General features: G+C 43.9%; 1 protein-coding gene across 1 annotated transcript in view; it reads left to right on the forward strand.

Moving 5' to 3' along the window:
• Window positions 1-18,278, forward strand: part of GABRD (gamma-aminobutyric acid type A receptor subunit delta) — a 237,594-nt gene that overhangs the window by 86,395 nt on the left and 132,921 nt on the right. Inside the window, exon 2 of the mRNA XM_086921533.1 lies at window positions 8,609-8,721. Within this exon, the coding sequence (XP_086777659.1) occupies window positions 8,609-8,721 (113 nt within the window). The remainder of the gene's footprint in view (window positions 1-8,608; window positions 8,722-18,278) is intronic.

Raw genomic sequence — 18,278 nt, forward strand, 5'->3', positions numbered from 1 at the left:
CTCTTTAATCCACTACCAGACACTCCCTGCCTCTTTATCTCACTCTTGCAGGTTCCTGTGTTCCCATTTCAGATGATTTTTCCATTTTTCTCTTCCTCCGTCGTTTCAGTTTGTGTGTTTTTCCCTCTCTTGCTCTCTGTAAATTTCTGATATGGAAAAATGAGTGCTGGTCCCCAAAAGTAAGTGATAGTGGCCCCTACCGGTAACACCAGCTCAAATTAAGCTCGGACTTCAGTGGAATTCAAATGATTTGTGAATTTGCACACTAAGTTGATCTTTGCAGATGATATCTCAGCAAATACCAGCAAGAGTCCACTGACACGATTTAAGCCAAATAAATTACAGCCATGGTGCAAGTAACCTGTACCGAAATTCCTGAAATTCCTGCATACACTGCAAGTTAAACAGAGGTGGTTTGCTAAACCTCTCTGAACGTGCCATCCTGGGTTCTATCATTGCAAACTACAAAGAAGGATAAACGTGTACTTTAAATGGTTTGTGTTTGATGAGGTACACCACAAATCAGGTTAGAGGAACACGGTGAAAGCTCTTTGGATGTGCTGAGGGTGCTTTGTTAGAACTCTTTGGGTTTCTCAACACTTGGAGACCAATGCTGTAGGAGTACAGGCTACAGCACTGTGGAAGACCCTAAGATGCCTCATTTCTTATATATTAGTGCATGATGCAAGTCAAACAATCTTCTTGCCTGCTCTATGACAGACACCTTTTAAGGCATGGGAAAAGTGGGCAATTGCCCAGGACCCACCTTCTATGCCACCCTGGGAAAGTGAGCATACCCTCCAGCTCACCTCTATTTGTATATTTTAACCTCCCTCCTTCTTACTGGGTATATCTACCTCTGACTCTCCAATTCTTTGCCTACTGTCTCCTAAAGAGTTGTGGGCCCCCCGAAAAGACATATTATAATAATATTTGGGTGACACAGCTTTTGAAAGTTGGTTTAGCATGCATCACTGGGCTTGAATTCGCAGAAAATGGATAATAGTTTTCTCCGTTAGCCCTAACAAGGTCCTCCAAAATATGTCTTGCCCAGGGCCTCAAAAATGTTTCTGATGGGTCTGCTCTGTGATAGGAAATGTGCACAGTCTGCAGTACAAAATAGCCTCTCTCAATACTGGAATGTGTCTTTATGATGACAGGCAAACTAGAAGGGCGCTGTGATAGTTCCAGAGGATCTCAGAAGTGGGAACCAGATGCAGGCCCAAAAAGGTACACTAAGACAGACCTATGAAGTCTCAATATAGGGATGTCATCACATGATCCAAGTCAAGCTGGAAGTGAATTGGGAATGGTTCTTTAAATTAATGCAACCATGAACGTTTTTTGGGGGAATCTACCCACAAACCTACCACCATCCTTTTTATTATTTGGTGTTGTGTCTCACAATCAGCTACCCCCAAATTCATAGAGTACGACATGGTACTCATGACTCATTATCCTGTCCCCATTTTTAGCCAGTTCTTTCTTTACTCAGCTTTCCTTCCCTTCTTTTCTATACTCGAAGTCGAAAACGAGTCCCCCACGAGAAACTCTGCACTCGTAACTTTACTACACATAAGTACCTGTGTGAATGGGGCCCATTCGTTGTGCATATCCAGCTTGTCTAATCATAACCCTCATATTTTCAAGAAGTAGGTGGCTAATAAATAAAATTAAAAAAATCTTTCTGCCTGTCAACTTTTCCCCCCTTTTCTGTCTCTCTCTTTACCTATCTCTACACATCAATGTTCCTTTCCTATATTCTTTTCCGCCTTCATCGTACCACATTCTTCCTCTCTCTCTCATGACCGCTCACCTCTTTCTCCATCACTCACTGTACCTACCTCTCCATACATACATCTCTTCCCCCTCGAAATGCCTAAACGATCTGTTGTGGGTAATAGAAGATATAATGTACAGGTAGCCAGATAGTTTATCCAAGATGTAGGTTTATTAGAAGATCAATACAAGTTCCATGTAAGTCTCAGGTAGTATCAAGAAGATAAGTAAATAGTAAATAGATAGTCCCACCAGGAGCAAGATGTTAGTAGCTCAGCCAACACTCCTCACCTGTCATTCCACAGACACACAGGCACTCTCACATTCTAAACTCACTGACATCACGCACTCCAACATTCCACGCAGACACCACACTCACTCTGGCTTGAGCAACTAGAAAGGAGGAGAAACCAGGTACAACATATCCCCTTTTCTTCACAGGAAATAAACAGAATAACTTACAACTAAGCAAATATAAAATGAAAGATAAACTTGCAAAGAAGCAGACAGATCAAAAGGAAAGGGAGAAAGAAATAGGTGAAAAGAATAAAGGAAGCAAAGAAACAAAGTAAAAGGATAAACCATAAAACATGGCACATATCCCCTTTTATTCACAGGAAATAAACAAGAAATAAACAATGCGAACTTGAAAAGGCTTAAAGTGCAAAAACATAGAGTAGAAACCCCACTGCATTATACATATACTGGGAATGCACAACTTTTAACAAAGTAACCTCAATACTTAACCTTATCAATAATAACGCTAAGGCGTATTCATACCTGCACTTCCTTAATAATAACGCTAACGCGTTTTGAAACCTGCGCTTTCTCAATAATAACGCAAACGCGTCTTAATACCTGCGCTTTAATTTATGAAGCTAACACGTCATAAAACCTGTACTTTAATTTATGAAGCTAACACGTCTTAATACCTATAATTCCTAAACATTGAAGCTAACGTGTTTTGATACCTATACCGTGTTTTGATACCTGTACTTACCGGATCACTGAAAAAATATCGAGGGTCAAAATATCGACTGGCAAAAATATCGTGGACAAAATATCGACAGTCAAAATATCGAGTTTGTATCTACAAACAGGTAAGTACAAAAATATCGAATACAAAATATCGTTTACAATAATATAGTTATAAAAAATATCGACTTTGTTAAAAACAGTGTTTAATTAAATTAATATTAAAATGTAATTACTAAAATATACTTAAAAATACTTAAATTAAATTATAATAATTAAATAATAAATAAACTTAATAAAAATAATTTTTTACAATCATATTTGGAAAAACATATATATATATATAATAACATACTATAATTAAATAGGATACTATTATATTAGCGTACAATACCAGAAGTGTAAAAAATACTATTCCCACTCCAAAGAGTAACGACGGTCACATTATCGACTTGCAAAAATATCGTTTAAAAACTGAAAACTGACCCTGAACCCTAAAAATACCCCTTTACCCAAAAACCCAAAACTGACCCTGAACCCTAAAAATACCTTTACCCAAAAACTGAAAACTGACCCTGAACCCTAAAAATGCCCCTTTACCCTAAAACTGAAAATTGACCCTGAACCCTAAAACTACCCCTTTACCCAAAAACACAAAACTGACCCTGAACCCTAAAAATACCCCTTTACCCAAAAACTGAAAACTGACCCTGAACCCTAAAAATGCCCCTTTACCCATGAACTGAAAACTGACCCTGAACCCTAAAAATACCCCTTTACCCTAAAACTGAAAACTGACCCTGAACCCTAAAAATGCCCCTTTACCCAAAAACTGAAAACTGACCCTGAACCCTAAAAATACCCCTTTACCCTAAAACTGAAAACTGACCCAAAACCCTAAAAATGCCCCTTTACCCAAAAACTGAAAACTGACCCTGAACCCTAAAAATGCTCCTTTACCCAAAATGTATCAATATTATTTAATTACCAATTATTTATTAATTAACAATAAAAATAAAGTTAATATATTAGCACATTAGCTGTAATTATTTTAATAATTAATATTATTTTTTCCCAATTAATTACTTAAAAATAACACAAAATTATATATATTAAAAATGTACTCTAATTAATGTAATTAACTAATTACAATTAATTATTTACCAATTAATTACTAATACAAAATATGTACAAAATTATATTAATTAATTAACTAATTAATATTAATTAATTATCAATTAATTATTAATTAAAAATATTAACAAACATATATTAATTAATTAATTATTATTAAATTACTTCCCACCCTATTCCCCTATAAACCCACAACCCGCTACAGAATTACATTACGCAATTATTATAAAAACAAAATTCATTTAATAAAATATTTTATAACATTAATACACACTTTTCACACATATTATTACATAAAAATACACTATAAAATATTATATATTATTAAAAATTCGATATTTTTGCTATCTATATTTTATACAGTCGATATTACTTCACTTACCTGAAAAACGATATTTTTGTAGTCGATATTATGTCCAGTCGATATTTTGTCCAGTCTATATTTAAAACTCGATATTATGTCCAGTCGATATTTTGGAGTCGATATTTTGTCTGTATACCGTACTTACCAAATTGAAGAATAACGCGTTTTAATACCTGTATTATCTAAATTTTAAAGTTTGCTCTATAATACTTTCACCATATACTTGTGCCATATAATAATTAGAGAATTGCATTGCGTCTTACTACTTGCGCTGTAAAGTTAAATAGTACACACATAAAGTTACACAAACTAGAGTGCACTATTAATAAATTAATTTAAAAACATGGCTAAAAGAATAAAACTCACACTGCTGGATGTATAGTGAAAGTAAGTCAGGCATCACATAAATATGTAGGTAGGGAACAGTTAAAGAGTGTGCGCACTACTCTCACTGAATAAATGAATCAGAGCAAGAAGACCAGCTTCTTCCTAACAATATCCTACGAATAAAGATGGTATTTGTGCTCAAGAATATTAAATACAGTACCTGACTACTTTATGAGAAGGCTGAAGAAGCAGTGAATAATATAACATTCAGCTAGAAGGAAAATCGTGTTATATCATATATGTATCAGATTAGATTATTCATGCTCAAAAATGAATGTAGAATAATTAAAACAGTTTAAACAATGTATAATACAACACCGGTGAGCGAACTCTCTCACCCGATTTGACAACTGTCTCTGCATTCAGTTAATTTCACGAATTTGTTAATGTCTGCGCAGGATAAATACTTAAATACTTTCACTCATGTCGAAGCGAGGATTTCAGGTATTGCCACATTTCAAAACTAACTTTAAATTTAAAAGCGTGAACTGCAAGTATCCTCTTTTCTCGACAGTCTCACAGATATCCGAGTGAACTTCACTTTTAAAGATGGTGGCACGTCTCTTGACACAAGTCCGGATGGCTCTGGGTACGTCTCTGGTGATCATTATGTAGCTACTGTACAGCCTGTCTTTGCTTCTTTACTATTCTTGCACGCTGTAAATTCTTAATGCATCCCATCCTCGTCGCCAAATGTTGTGGGTAATAGAAGATATAATGTACAGGTAGCCAGATAGTTTATCCAAGATGTAGGTTTATTAGAATATCAATACAAGTTCCATGTAAGTCTCAGGTAGTATCAAGAAGATAAGTAAATAGTAAATAGATAGTCCCACCAGGAGCAAGATGTTAGTAGCTCAGCCCACACTCCTCAACTGTCATTCCACAGACACACAGGCACTCTCACATTCTAAACTCACTGACATCACGCACTCCAACATTCCACGCAGACACCACACTCACTCTGGCTTGAGCAACTAGAAAGGAGGAGAAACCAGGTACAACACTATCTCTATACCTCCGCTATGTTTCTGCACCATTCTTCTTTATTTCCATCGCATCTCCCTGCATCTCTCCTCCCTTTAGATCGTTTTTATCTCAACCTCATATGTCTCATTCTCACCCCCTCTCTCTCTTTTTCTCTTGTTCTATGCCGTACCTCTTTCTGTCTCTCTCTTTCCATCTGTCTACACATCACCTCTCCCATTTTCTATTTTCAACCTCCCTCTACCTCACCACTCTACCTCTTTCACATTACCTCTCTTTCTTTACATCTGTTTCTAAATCATTAACTCCTTTCCATCTCTTATCTCATTTGAAAACCTTGTTCTCTATTTCACATCATTATCTCTATCTTACACTCCTCTCTTTCTTCATACATCTTTATCACATCTGTCTACCTCACCTCTATCTCTACCTCTCTCTTCCTCAATCTACATCATGACTCTCTCTACTCCACAAACTCTACCTACGCATCAACACGTTCTCTCTTGTCTCTGGTGCATCTCTGTCTCTTCACATCTTCCCTCTATACCACATCTTTCTTTGCACCCTTCAACTCTCTCTATCGTTTTCCCTTCCTCACTACTCTCTTTACTACACCTGTCTTTCTATGCCTCTTCTCATTTTACCCCTTCCTCTACCTCACCACTCTTTCACAATTTTTGTCTCTAACTTACCATTGTCTGTACCATGCAGCTCTCTAAACTTTAATAACTACCTCATCTCTCTGCATGTGTAACCATGTACCTCTACCTGTCTCAGTCTCTACCGTTGACTAACACCTCCATTCTGCTGCACCTCACTCTCTCTCACATCTCTTCCTTTTTCGACCTCTATGTATCATTCTTTCTGGCTACCTCACCTTTCTCTCTTTACCTTATGTTTCTCCTCACGTCACCTATTTCTCTACCTTATCTATGTCCTTAACTACCGTCGCCTTCTTCTTTACCTCTCTTGCTGTACTATTCTCTTTATCTCTCCATACTTCTGCTGGCCTATGCTCATTCTCGCGCGTTTTTTTGGTAGAATCAGAAGTCTCTGTGTAGCCAGAGTGGTGTAAACATAAAAAAGGAGGGATAGGTCAGGGGGGTGGGGGGGGGGGGGGGGGGGAGAATTAAGGAGAACTTTGCTAGATTTTACTCAATGGAATGTTGCAGGTCCTTGACGTTCACCTCTGTAGCCACAACGTCAGTTATGAAGTGGGAGCTAGTTGTTTTTCGAAAATTTAATTAGGAGTACAATATTAAGGCACTATTTACATATGTACATTAGTCCAAAAAACACCCACCAAAAATCCAGATCCAAGTGTAAAAAAATGGGTTTATCAATGTCGAAGTTTGTTTTTGGTAATGTTCGGCTGGCGAACACCGGACAAAGTCATCTACCAGTGGTTTTTGTGGACCTGTTTCTTAAAGTTTGATTTATAATTCAGTATTGTTTGGCGTCATGAGGGCTTAAATTCACAGTAAATGGGTTCTTAATTCAAAGTTATTCGAACAGCGCGACCACATAAATATATAAGGTGGCAAAAGATGGCACTGCCCTAATATCCCCCTGCCCATGTCTCTTTCTTAACCCACTCCTGATCTCTTCCTTCACACTCTGCCCTTCTGCCCAGCCCTCATTTCCCCTTCACATACCTCATCCTTCCTATTCACTCCGAGCCCACCCAGTATCCACACAACCTTTTCCTACCAAATTCCTCGCCATTGCCCCTCCTCAACTCACCCCTTCATTCTTCGCATCTTCCTCACCCTACTGGTCACACACACCCTGTCCCTCCTCTCCAATCTCTCTCTTATCCTACGCCTCATCTCTCCTGTTCAAACTGTCCTTCTACCTACCGCTCCCTTCCCTAGCCTAGTCCTCTTCTCTCCCTTCACACTCTTTTTCGTTCAGGAAACGGTTTATTGAAAAGATTAATTTGATCATAAAAGCAATACTTTGTATACGAAGTTATTTGTTAATACATAAATACATGAAGATTTAATAAAGAATAATAATGATGTACAATATCCATTAAAATAGTAAAAGGATAGTATAGAAGATGATATGAATACAATCAAAGGTTCACAAAAATCGTCAATAACAGTACATGTCAAAAATACACAATTTTAAAAGATCTTATAGAAAATGATAAATTAAGCATAATTATAAACAAACAATAGGATGTCAAGGAGGCTTGGTAACTTATTGTTGCGTACCTTCACACCTTTCTATATTCGCCCCTCTTCTGTTTCTTCCACTCGTTCGCCTCTGCCAGCAGCCAGCTCCTCGTGCCCTCTGCCCACCCTCGGGAGCCTCACAGGCAGTGCCTGTTGCCTCTGTCTTCTGCCCCAGCTGGAGCTTTGTGTAAAGTAATTGGTGGGCTGGGAAAAGGGAAGGTGACTTCCTGGGCCAAACTACCTTATAGATAAAGGCCTGAAATGCTTCTTCTGCCCCACACCCCCTTGTATATCTCAGTTAGACTGTTCCAGGGTATCCCCGTGGGCTCCTCTGTCCAAATTCCCTCTTTGGCCCCTGACCTTGTATGTCTGGAGTGACGGACAAACACGTTCCATCTGCCTGTTTAGATGCTGAAGAGCGGTGCCTGCGAGCTTCCCCTGCCTGCATGTGCCCTTGTCCTTGCTGGGTGGAGTGCAGATGCTAAACAATGTTGACAAAAGTCGGATATTCCTGGGAAAAGTTTTTCAGATTGCCCACCTTGTCACTGTCCCCTTGTGTGACCTCCTTTTCCCATCTCCAAGCCCTAGCCCCCAATACTACACTACGATCAGACAAGGGACAGCCACAGTGCTGTAGGTGCATTGCAAGGGGTTTAGAAAGGCATACTCTTACGTCACCGTTCCTACACCCATGGTGCAACACGCCCATGTTGGGATAATGGGGAGTGATGGGCAAAGATGCTCCAAGCACAACGTGTGTTGAATGGCTGATTCTCATGCATCCTTCTTTCTTCTTATTCAGCCTCGCCTCCGACATTGGGGACTACAACATCTCCAACACAGACATTTCCTGGCTGCCCAACCTGGACGACCTGATGAAGGGGTACGCGCGCAACTTCAGACCTGGAATTGGAGGTAAGAACCTAAAAGGGGTTTCTTCAATTCCTTTTTCATTGGTGCTTCTCATTGGGGATCCTTAAACTGCAGAACCTGATAAAAGAGAGAAACAATAAGGTGCACCAGAGCTTAATTAACAGAAATATGCCAGGGCTCTCATCAGGAGGACACTGCAGCCTCCACCAAACATTGCACATGCTATGCTGCCAATGATAGTAACAACACAACTGCTAACCGTCACACGCCTACAAGAGTGGCAATTCGGGCTATTTCAGGCCCCCAAAGCTATAAGAATGGCTTGAGCGGCTGGTGGTAGTCATTTTTAATGAACATAGCATTAATAATTATGGTCATCTCTAAATTACCTAGACAGCGCCACCTTGTGGGAGACTGTCCCAAGCGCTGGTGGAGACAATTCATTGTGGGTGCCGCACACCGGAAACCACCGGCTCAAATTAAGCACCATTAGTGCACATGAGAGCATTGGACTTTATGCAGTGCGGTCGCAACATGCAAGTCACTGTACAATAATCCAGCTGCATCCTTTCTCAGCACCCCATCTTCACTCTTCACTCTTCCTCGTTCCCCTAAGGAGAAAGAGAGAGACAAACACTATTATGTCTTTCTACCAAGATGTAGCTATCTAATTCACAAAGTTTAAGGAAGGAATGAAAACGGCATTGACATAGACATTATATATGAGAACAAAGGAAGCAGGATAAAGCAAAACCACAGCGCACAGACTGTACAGCAATTGTCTCTTGAACTATACATTGCAGAAGGTGCATTTTAGCCAGGATTCCTCCTTTCGGTGAAAACCACTCCAGAATGTAATTGTGACAGCCCAATTGTTTCTGTGTACATCCCCCGCAGGGGCAGGCACCTGGAGCAAACATTTCACGTTCCCACCCCCAAAAGTACCTGGGGAAATAATGGCATCAACATCCATTCAATGCAAGCTTCCGCTCTGTCTCACTGAGGGATGAGAAATACATGCAGTTTGATGCCAAATGCACAGGGCACCTCATAACGCTCTGTCCCTGCCTGGGTACCTGTCACCAAGAAAAAGCCTTTTTAATATTCAACTCCTACTTAGGGTAAAAAAAAACAACATTCTGACAAGGGGGCCAAATCAGCAAATCAGTCCAATTCTTTTTGGGTAGCCCCATCTCTTCTGCTTAAAATTCCACCTTTTCTCTAGGTGAGTGGGGGGAGAAGGGGGCCGGGGTCCTTTCTGAAATGCAGCGCCTGACACAGGTTCTCTGCTCTGGAGGAGTTATGCAGGCAGTCTCAGCCGGCATGACTCACAGGTGGGGGGTTCGTGCAGGGGTGTTGTGTGGGGAATGGGGTCACACAGGAGGTTTAATTTAATAATTAAAAATATACATAATTAAACTTATCTTTCCGCTGGCCACGTCCCACGTCTTCCTCTGCTCTCCTGCTCTCCAGGAACGGGAAGCAGAAGCAGGCAGCCAGGCTCCCTCCCTTAAGCCAATCACAACGCACATACCGCCACCCAGCCAGGGGCTTGTGGGGAGGCCATTTTCTCCATGTAGGCTGCATTCCAGCCTGAATCTAGAAGGGCAGAGTGCGCTTGACTGGTTTGGGCGGGCCCAAGGGGCTGACCAAACAGTCTTTGCGCACTCTGGAGTGGGCAGACACACCAATCCTCCACTGCCTTGCTGTCAGAGCAGCCCTGCCCATCCGCCTGCAACCAAACATAAAATGGTAATTACTGTAAATTGTTACCATTTTATGTTTCTGCTTCTTGCACTGCGAGAAAGCAGTGGGGCGATGCTCCTTCGCCTTAGTGGAGCCCCTGTTTGCAGGGACGTGGTTGAGGAAAGAGGCCAACCACTCACACTGCAACTCTTTAAATGCCTCCATCCAGGGCGCGCTCGATGATGTCACTCTAATCACGTCAGACACAGTCGCTCCACCCGCTCCTGGCCATCGCTTCCACAATCTCTGTGCCATATTGTGCTCTGTGCCATACTCGCCTGCGGTATCATATTTGCTGCCTGTGTATTTGCTGCTATTATTAATCTGTGTGCATAGCGTATTGGCTGCTGGGCGCATTTGCTGCCATTATTAATTTGAGGTGCCAGCCTGTGCTTTACATTTGTGCTGGTATCGTATTTGCTGCCTGTGCATTTGCTGCTATTATTAATTTGGGTTTTCACAAGAACAAGGGAACCCAAAAGGTATATCATAGGGACCTTGGGCAGTATCAATTTACAAAAGACAATGGTCCCTATATGTGGACAGGATAGCAAAAAATAATAATCATACACCTAATAAGTAGTATGTTTCTTTGTCCAGCCGGACAAGAATTTTATTTTAAATGATCAAGTTCATAGAGAGAGTTTTAAGACCAAGATAACAAGCGGGCACAGCCGTGACCCACAATATTTAAGACAAAACAACAAAGAAATGGCTAAAAAGGCAAAGCGAAAATCTGTCTGTATACTATTGTTCAGTGCTACAGACTCAATCTCTTAAACATAACCATACCATTGAGTCAAACAATATAGCATTCATCATATTGCATATGGGGTTTTTTGTCGACGACGTTTCGATGCCTTTTTAAATTATGACATCATCATCAGGACAAGAATTATCAGCATTATTGTTTTGTTCAACAATTATTAACACAATGCCTATTATCGCATTACTTTACATGAAGGAAATGGGAAGCAAGGGGGAAGGAAAAACAGAAATTGTATATAAGTATCAGCATGTAAGGAACAATTTTAAAAACATGAGTGACATGAGAATTGCGGCGAGTGAAAAACTATGCATATAGGTGAGTGGAGTCGATAATCGGCGAGTGAAGGGGAGTTCCAGGTCTCTATTAAGATCAATAGCAAGTGAGGGTGGAAAATACTAGTCACGATTACCCGATCGTTCCGGGGATGAAAAGGCTAAGTCGTGAATGGCGTGAAAAATTACTGTGGCTACGTTCATGGAAGTGTCAATAATCACGGGCGATGGTACGTCGTGAATGGCGTGAAACATTTATTGGCTAAGTCATTGCTATGGCAATAATCGCAGGTGGTGGCAGGAGAAGAAACCTACATGTCGGTTTACTTGCTGGTTGTCTCGTTCTGGGTTATTGAGGAGAAACCGCGGGGCTAATGGCATTCTGAGGAAAGAAAAATGTGACGTTAGCGGTACCGGTCTATGAATGAGGCGGGGTGCCGGATCGAGGGTGGAGGACACAGTTACCTTTCAAAACAATTCCGGGGCTTCCATCAAGGTTGTGTGGAAACGCCAGGAGTGGAGCGCGATGGCTCAATCTGAAAGGGAGCGGGCGGTTAGATACTTGCATGTAAAAGTATCAGGGTGCTCCAAACAGAGTTACCGGCTGGCGAGATTCACTTACATCAAAGACCACCTAGTAAGAGCATCTCTGCCTACACAACCCCTAAAAACGACTATAAATGATGCATGGCGTGTCCCACCTTTAACTGGCCATTCTAAATGTGGGAATTGCATTTATTGTGACTCTACTATTGAAGGAAAATCTTTTGAATATGGTACTATCAAATTTGACCGAAGATACTTTTCCAACTGTAACTCCGTAAATTTGGTATGTGCAATTTTCTGTCCCTGCATGCTTATTTATATAGGGCAGACAAGTCAGAAAGTAAAACTAAGAATTGGCCAACACCGAAGCAGGATCCGGTGTAACACGGCCAATGCACCACTAGTTGAACATTTCCACGAAAAAGGCCACAGCGAAGATGAATTACTTTGGACAGTTGTTTCTATCATCAAACCACCTCCAAGAGGAGCGGATCTATCCCAATTGCTGAATAAAGAGGAACTGCATTGGATTCTAAAAACTGACAGTATCAGAAAAGGCCTTAATCGTCTTGAGGACTGGACCTCCTTATTGTAATCTCAGTTATATGTCATTTCTATCATTTAAACTGTTTTTTTAAAGAAGTCACATATTGCGGTTAATGCATGCTGCATTATTAGTTATACACAATCACACTGATCACTTTCACCACTCCAATATGGCCGCCGCACTAGTCACAGTAAGTCCATCATCGATTTTTAGAGACCATGTGGCTATCACCACTCCAATATGGCCGCCGTACTGCTCTACCTAGTCACAGTAAGTCCATCATCGATTTCTAGAGACCATGAGGGTTGATTAGCTAGCTCCCATGGTTGCTCGGAAGCTCACTTCCATCGGACTCCCGTATTAGCCACAGTGCTCCTGCCAATACAAGTAAGTGAATCTCCGCAGCCGGTAACTCTGTTTGGAGCACCATGATACTTTTACATGCAAGTATCTAACCGCCCGCTCCCTTTCAGATTGAGCCATCGCGCTCCACTCCTGGCGTTTCCACACAACCTTGATGGAAGCCCCGGAATTGTTTTGAAAGGTAACTGTGTCCTCCACCCTCGATCCGGCACCCCGCCTCATTCATAGACCGGTACCGTTAACGTCACATTTTTCTTTCCTCAGAATGCCATTAGCCCCGCGGTTTCTCCTCAATAACCCAGAACGAGACAACCAGCAAGTAAACCGACATGTAGGTTTCTTCTCCTGCCACCGCCCGCGATTATTGCCATAGCAATGACTTAGCCAATAAATGTTTCACACCATAAATGACGTACCATCGCCCGTGATTATTGACACTTCCATGAACTTAGCCACAGTAATTTTTAACGCCATTCACGACTTAGCCTTTTCATCACCGGAACGATCGGGTAATCGTGACTAGTATTTTCCACCCTCACTTGCTATTGATCTTAATAGAGACCTGGAACTCCCCTTCACTCGCCGATTATCGACTCCACTCAGCTATATGCATGGTTTTTCACTCGCCGCAATTCTCATGTCACTCATGTTTTTAAAATTGTTCCTTACATGCTGATACTTATATACAATTTCTGTTTTTCCTTCCCCCTTGCTTCCCATTTCCTTCATGTAAAGTAATGCGATAATAGGCATTGTGTTAATAATTGTTGAACAAAACAATAATGCTGATAATTCTTGTCCTGATGATGATGTCATAATTTAAAAAGGCATCGAAACGTCATCGCCAAAAAAACCCATATGCAATATGATGAATGCTATATTGTTTGACGCAATGGTATGGTTAAGTTTAAGAGATTGAGTCTGTAGCACTGAACAATAGTATACAGACAGATTTTCGCTTTGCCTTTTTGGCCATTTCTTTGTTGTTTTGTCTTAAATGTTGTGGGTCACGGCTGTGCCCACTTGTTATCTTGGTCTTAAAACTCTCTCTATGAACTTGATCATTTAAAATAAAATTCTTGTCCGGCTGGACAAAGAAACATACTACTTATTAGGTGTATGATTATTATTTTTTGCTATCCTGTCCACATATAGGGACCATTGTCTTTTGTAAATTATTAATTTGGGTGCCAGCCTCTGCTCTACATTTGTCCTGCTAACCGTATTTTGCTGCCTGATTCAGTGTCTGTGGCCCGATCTCGCCCTGCATCACCTTGTTGTTGTTGTTTACTTCCATATTGTTGTTTCCAGCCCTCTCTCCTCCCCACTCCCAGCCGCTGCTCCCCCGCGGCCCCACCTCTGCTCCCTACAGCACCTTCTATAGATCCCCTCCCCACTCTTCACCCCGCTCCTGCCTCCCAGCTGCTCCTCCCTCCCACGGAAACATTAGGGTAGACCGGAGCGACATAGAGCTGTGATCGTCCTGACTTCGTCAGACACGGTCGCTCCACCCGCTCCTGGCCATCGCTTCCACAATCTCTGTGCCATATTGTGCTCTGTGCCATACTCGCCTGCGGTATCGTATTTGCTGCCTGTGCATTTGCTGCTATTATTAATCTGTGTGCATAGCATATTGGCTGCTGGGCGCATTTGCTGCCATTATTAATTTGGGGTGCCAGCCTGTGCTTTACATTTGTGCTGGTATCGTATTTGCTGCCATCGTATTTGCTGCCTGTGCATTTGCTGCTATTATTAATTTGGGTGCCAGCCTCTGCTCTACATTTGTGCTGCTAATCGTATTTTTCTGCCTGATTCAGTGTCTGTGGCCCGATCTCGCCCTGCATCACCTTGTTGTTGTTGTTTGCTGCCATTTTGTTGTTTCCAGCCCTCTCTCCTCTCCACTCCCAGCCGCTGCTACCCCGCGGCCCCACCCCCGCTCCCTACAGCACCTTCTATAGATCCCCTCCCCACTCTTCACCCCGCTCCCACCTCCCAGCTGCTCCTCCCTCCCATGGAAACATTAGGGTAGACCGGAGCAACATAGAGCTGTGATCGTCCTGACTTCGTCAGACACGGTCGCTCCGCCCGCTCCTGGCTCGCTTCCACAATCTCTGTGCATTATTGTGCTCTGTGCCATACTCGCCTGCGGTATCGTATATGCTGCCTGTGCATTTGCTGCTATTATTAATCTGTGTGCATAGCGTATTGGCTGCTGGGCGCATTTGCTGCCATTATTAATTTGGGGTGCCAGCCTGTGCTTTACATTTGTGCTGGTATCGTATTTGCTGCCATCGTATTTGCTGCCTGTGCATTTGCTGCTATTATTAATTTGGGTGCAAGCCTCTGCTCTACATTTGTGCTGCTAATCGTATTTTGCTGCCTGATTCAGTGTCTGTGGCCCGATCTCGCCCTGCATCACCTTGTTGTTGTTGTTTGCTGCCATTTTGTTGTTTCCAGCCCTCTCTCCTCCCCACTCCCAGCCGCTGCTCCCCCGCGGCCCCACCCCGCTCCCTACAGCACCTTCTATAGATCCCCGCCCCACTTTTCACCCTGCTCCTGCCTCCCAGCTGCTCCTCCCACGCTCTGCCCCCTCCACTCTCTACTTATAACAGAGCCACTTACGCGCAGCGTTCACGCGCAGCGGACGCGCCCCATGCGCACCGAAGGCGTGCCAAAGGTAAGCGCGTCTACGCCCGTCCGCGCCTGGACCGCGCCCAGCGCAAGACCCCCTGGACCCCGCAAAATCCACTCCACCCGCCTAACGTACGACGTCGCAACCCTCTCTAAACTTAACACCGGCCGACTCCCCGACTGCCACCAAGCCGCCTCAGGACGCACCCATGGACCCTTCACCTGCCAATCCTGCAAGTTCTGCTGCATCAGGACCCACACTGCAACCACTACCACCAAACAGAGCCCAAACAACAACCACCTGAAGTGCATCCTGCTCAACACGCGCTCGGTCCACAAACACGCCATTGAACTATGGAACCTACTCGACACCACATCACCGGACGTCGCCTTTCTTACAGACACCTGGATGAACGCCTCATCAGCGCCCGACATCGCCATAGCCATCCCGAATGGGTACAAGATCATCCGAAAGGACCGCATCAACCAAACAGGAGGAGGCATCGCCATTGTCCACAAGAACACCATCCGCATCACAACCAGCTCCGACTACACCCTCAGAGTCGCCGAACACCTTCACTTCCAGATACACACAGACCCCAAGACCACACTTAGAGGCACTATCATATACAGACCACCAGGACCCCGCACACAATTCAGCGAAGACATCACCGACTTTATCAGTCCACACGCCCTCCCCTCCGAGGACTACATTCTTCTAGGGGACCTCAACTTCCACCTGGAGAAGAACAACGACAGCAACACCACCCCCCTTCTGGACAACCTCGCTAATCTCGGACTCAAACAACTGGTAAACACCCCCACCCACCACGCCGACACACGCTCGACCCAATCTTCTCCTCCAGCAAGCACGTTTCCTTCAATCACGCCACAAGACTCCACTGGACAGACCACAGCTGCGTCCACTTCAACTTTAGAAAGACCATGACCCACCACCCACAACAAGTCCCCCGCAGAAACTGGAACAAAATTACCACCGACCAGCTCACCACATCTCTAAACGAAAACCCTCCCGCCAAATCATCGGACCCAAATCAAGCATCCATCAATCTCGCACAATGGATCACCCACTCCGCTGACGAATTAGCACCCCATAAAAACCATCACAACAACAAAGGTAGCAAAAAAAGCCGCCTGGCTCAATGACGACCTCAAGAACTCAAAAAAGAACTGCTGCATCCTTGAGAAAACCTGGCGAAAAAACCCAACCACAGACAACATGTCCGCCCTCAAGGACGCCACCTGCAAACACCACCAGCTGATCCGATCCTCCAAGAAATCAGCATTCAAGGATCGAATCGACAACAACGCCCACAACAGTAAGGAACTCTTCAGCATCGTCAAAGAGTTTACCAATCCCAGCGCCGTCTCCAACGACATCACTCCCTCTCAAGACCTCTGCGACTCTCTAGCCTCATTCTTCCACAGCAAAATCACTGACATACATAACAACTTCAGCGACCAGACCACCCCACTTACCACCGAACTAAAGCCCCCCACCACCACCCTTTGCGCCTGGAACCCGATCAGCACCGAAGACACCATCCGCCTGATTAACTCCATTCACTCCGGATCACCAACCGACCCATGCCCCCACCACATCTTCAACAAGGCCGACTCCATCATAGCACCCCATCTCCGAGATATCATCAACTGCTCCCTCAACCCCGCTACCTTCCCGGAAAGCTGGAAACATGCCGAACTTAGTGCCCTTCTGCAGAAACCTACAGCAGACCCCACCGAACTTAAGAACTACCGCCCCATCTCGCTCCTCCCTTTCCCTGTCAAAGTCATAGAGAAGGCCGTCAACAGTCAGCTCGTCGCCTTCCTCGAGTCCAACGGCTCCCTTGACCCCTCACAGTCTGGATTCCAAGCCAAACACAGCACCGAGACCGCCCTCATCGCAGCCACAGACGACATCCGAACACTATTAGACAACGGGGAAACAGCTGCCCTCATCCTCCTGGACCTATCCGCAGCGTTTGACACGGTCTGTCATAGCACCCTAGTACAACGCCACAGCAACGTCGGGATACAAGGAAAAGCATTGGATTGGATCATCTCGTTCCTCGCCGGAAGAACTCAGTGAGTCCGCCTCCCCCCTTTCAGATCAGAGGCCTCCGAAGTCATATGCGGCGTTCCACAAGGATCTTCGCTCAGCCCCACTCTCTTCAACGTCTACATGAGCCCCCTCGCACCCATCGCACGCCAGCACAACCTCAACATCATCTCCTACGCTGACGACAAACCGCTGATCCTCTCCCTCACTAAAGACCCAAACACCGCCAAAACCAACCTACACGAAGGGATGAAAGACATAGCCGAATGGATGAAGAACAGCCGCTTAAAACTGAATTCTGACAAGACGGAAGTCCTCCTCCTAGGATCATCCCCCTCCGCATGGGACGACTCGTGGTGGCCACCGGCACTGGGCAGCGACCCAAACCAACGGACCATGCTCGCAACCTGGGATTCATCCTAGACTCCTCCCTCTCAATGACCAGACAAGTCAATGCCGTCTCATCATCATGCTTTAACATATTACGTATGCTCAGAAACATCTTCCGCTGGATCCCCACCAAAACAAGAAAGATGGTCACCCAAGCACTTGTCACAAGCCGACTGGACTACGGAAACACCTCTATGCCGGAACCACAGCCAAATTACAGAAAAAACTCCAACACATTCAGAACGCCTCCGCCCG

The sequence above is a fragment of the Lissotriton vulgaris genome, chromosome 5 (assembly GCF_964263255.1).
Source record: "Lissotriton vulgaris chromosome 5, aLisVul1.2, whole genome shotgun sequence".
Lineage (NCBI taxonomy): Eukaryota > Metazoa > Chordata > Amphibia > Caudata > Salamandridae > Lissotriton > Lissotriton vulgaris.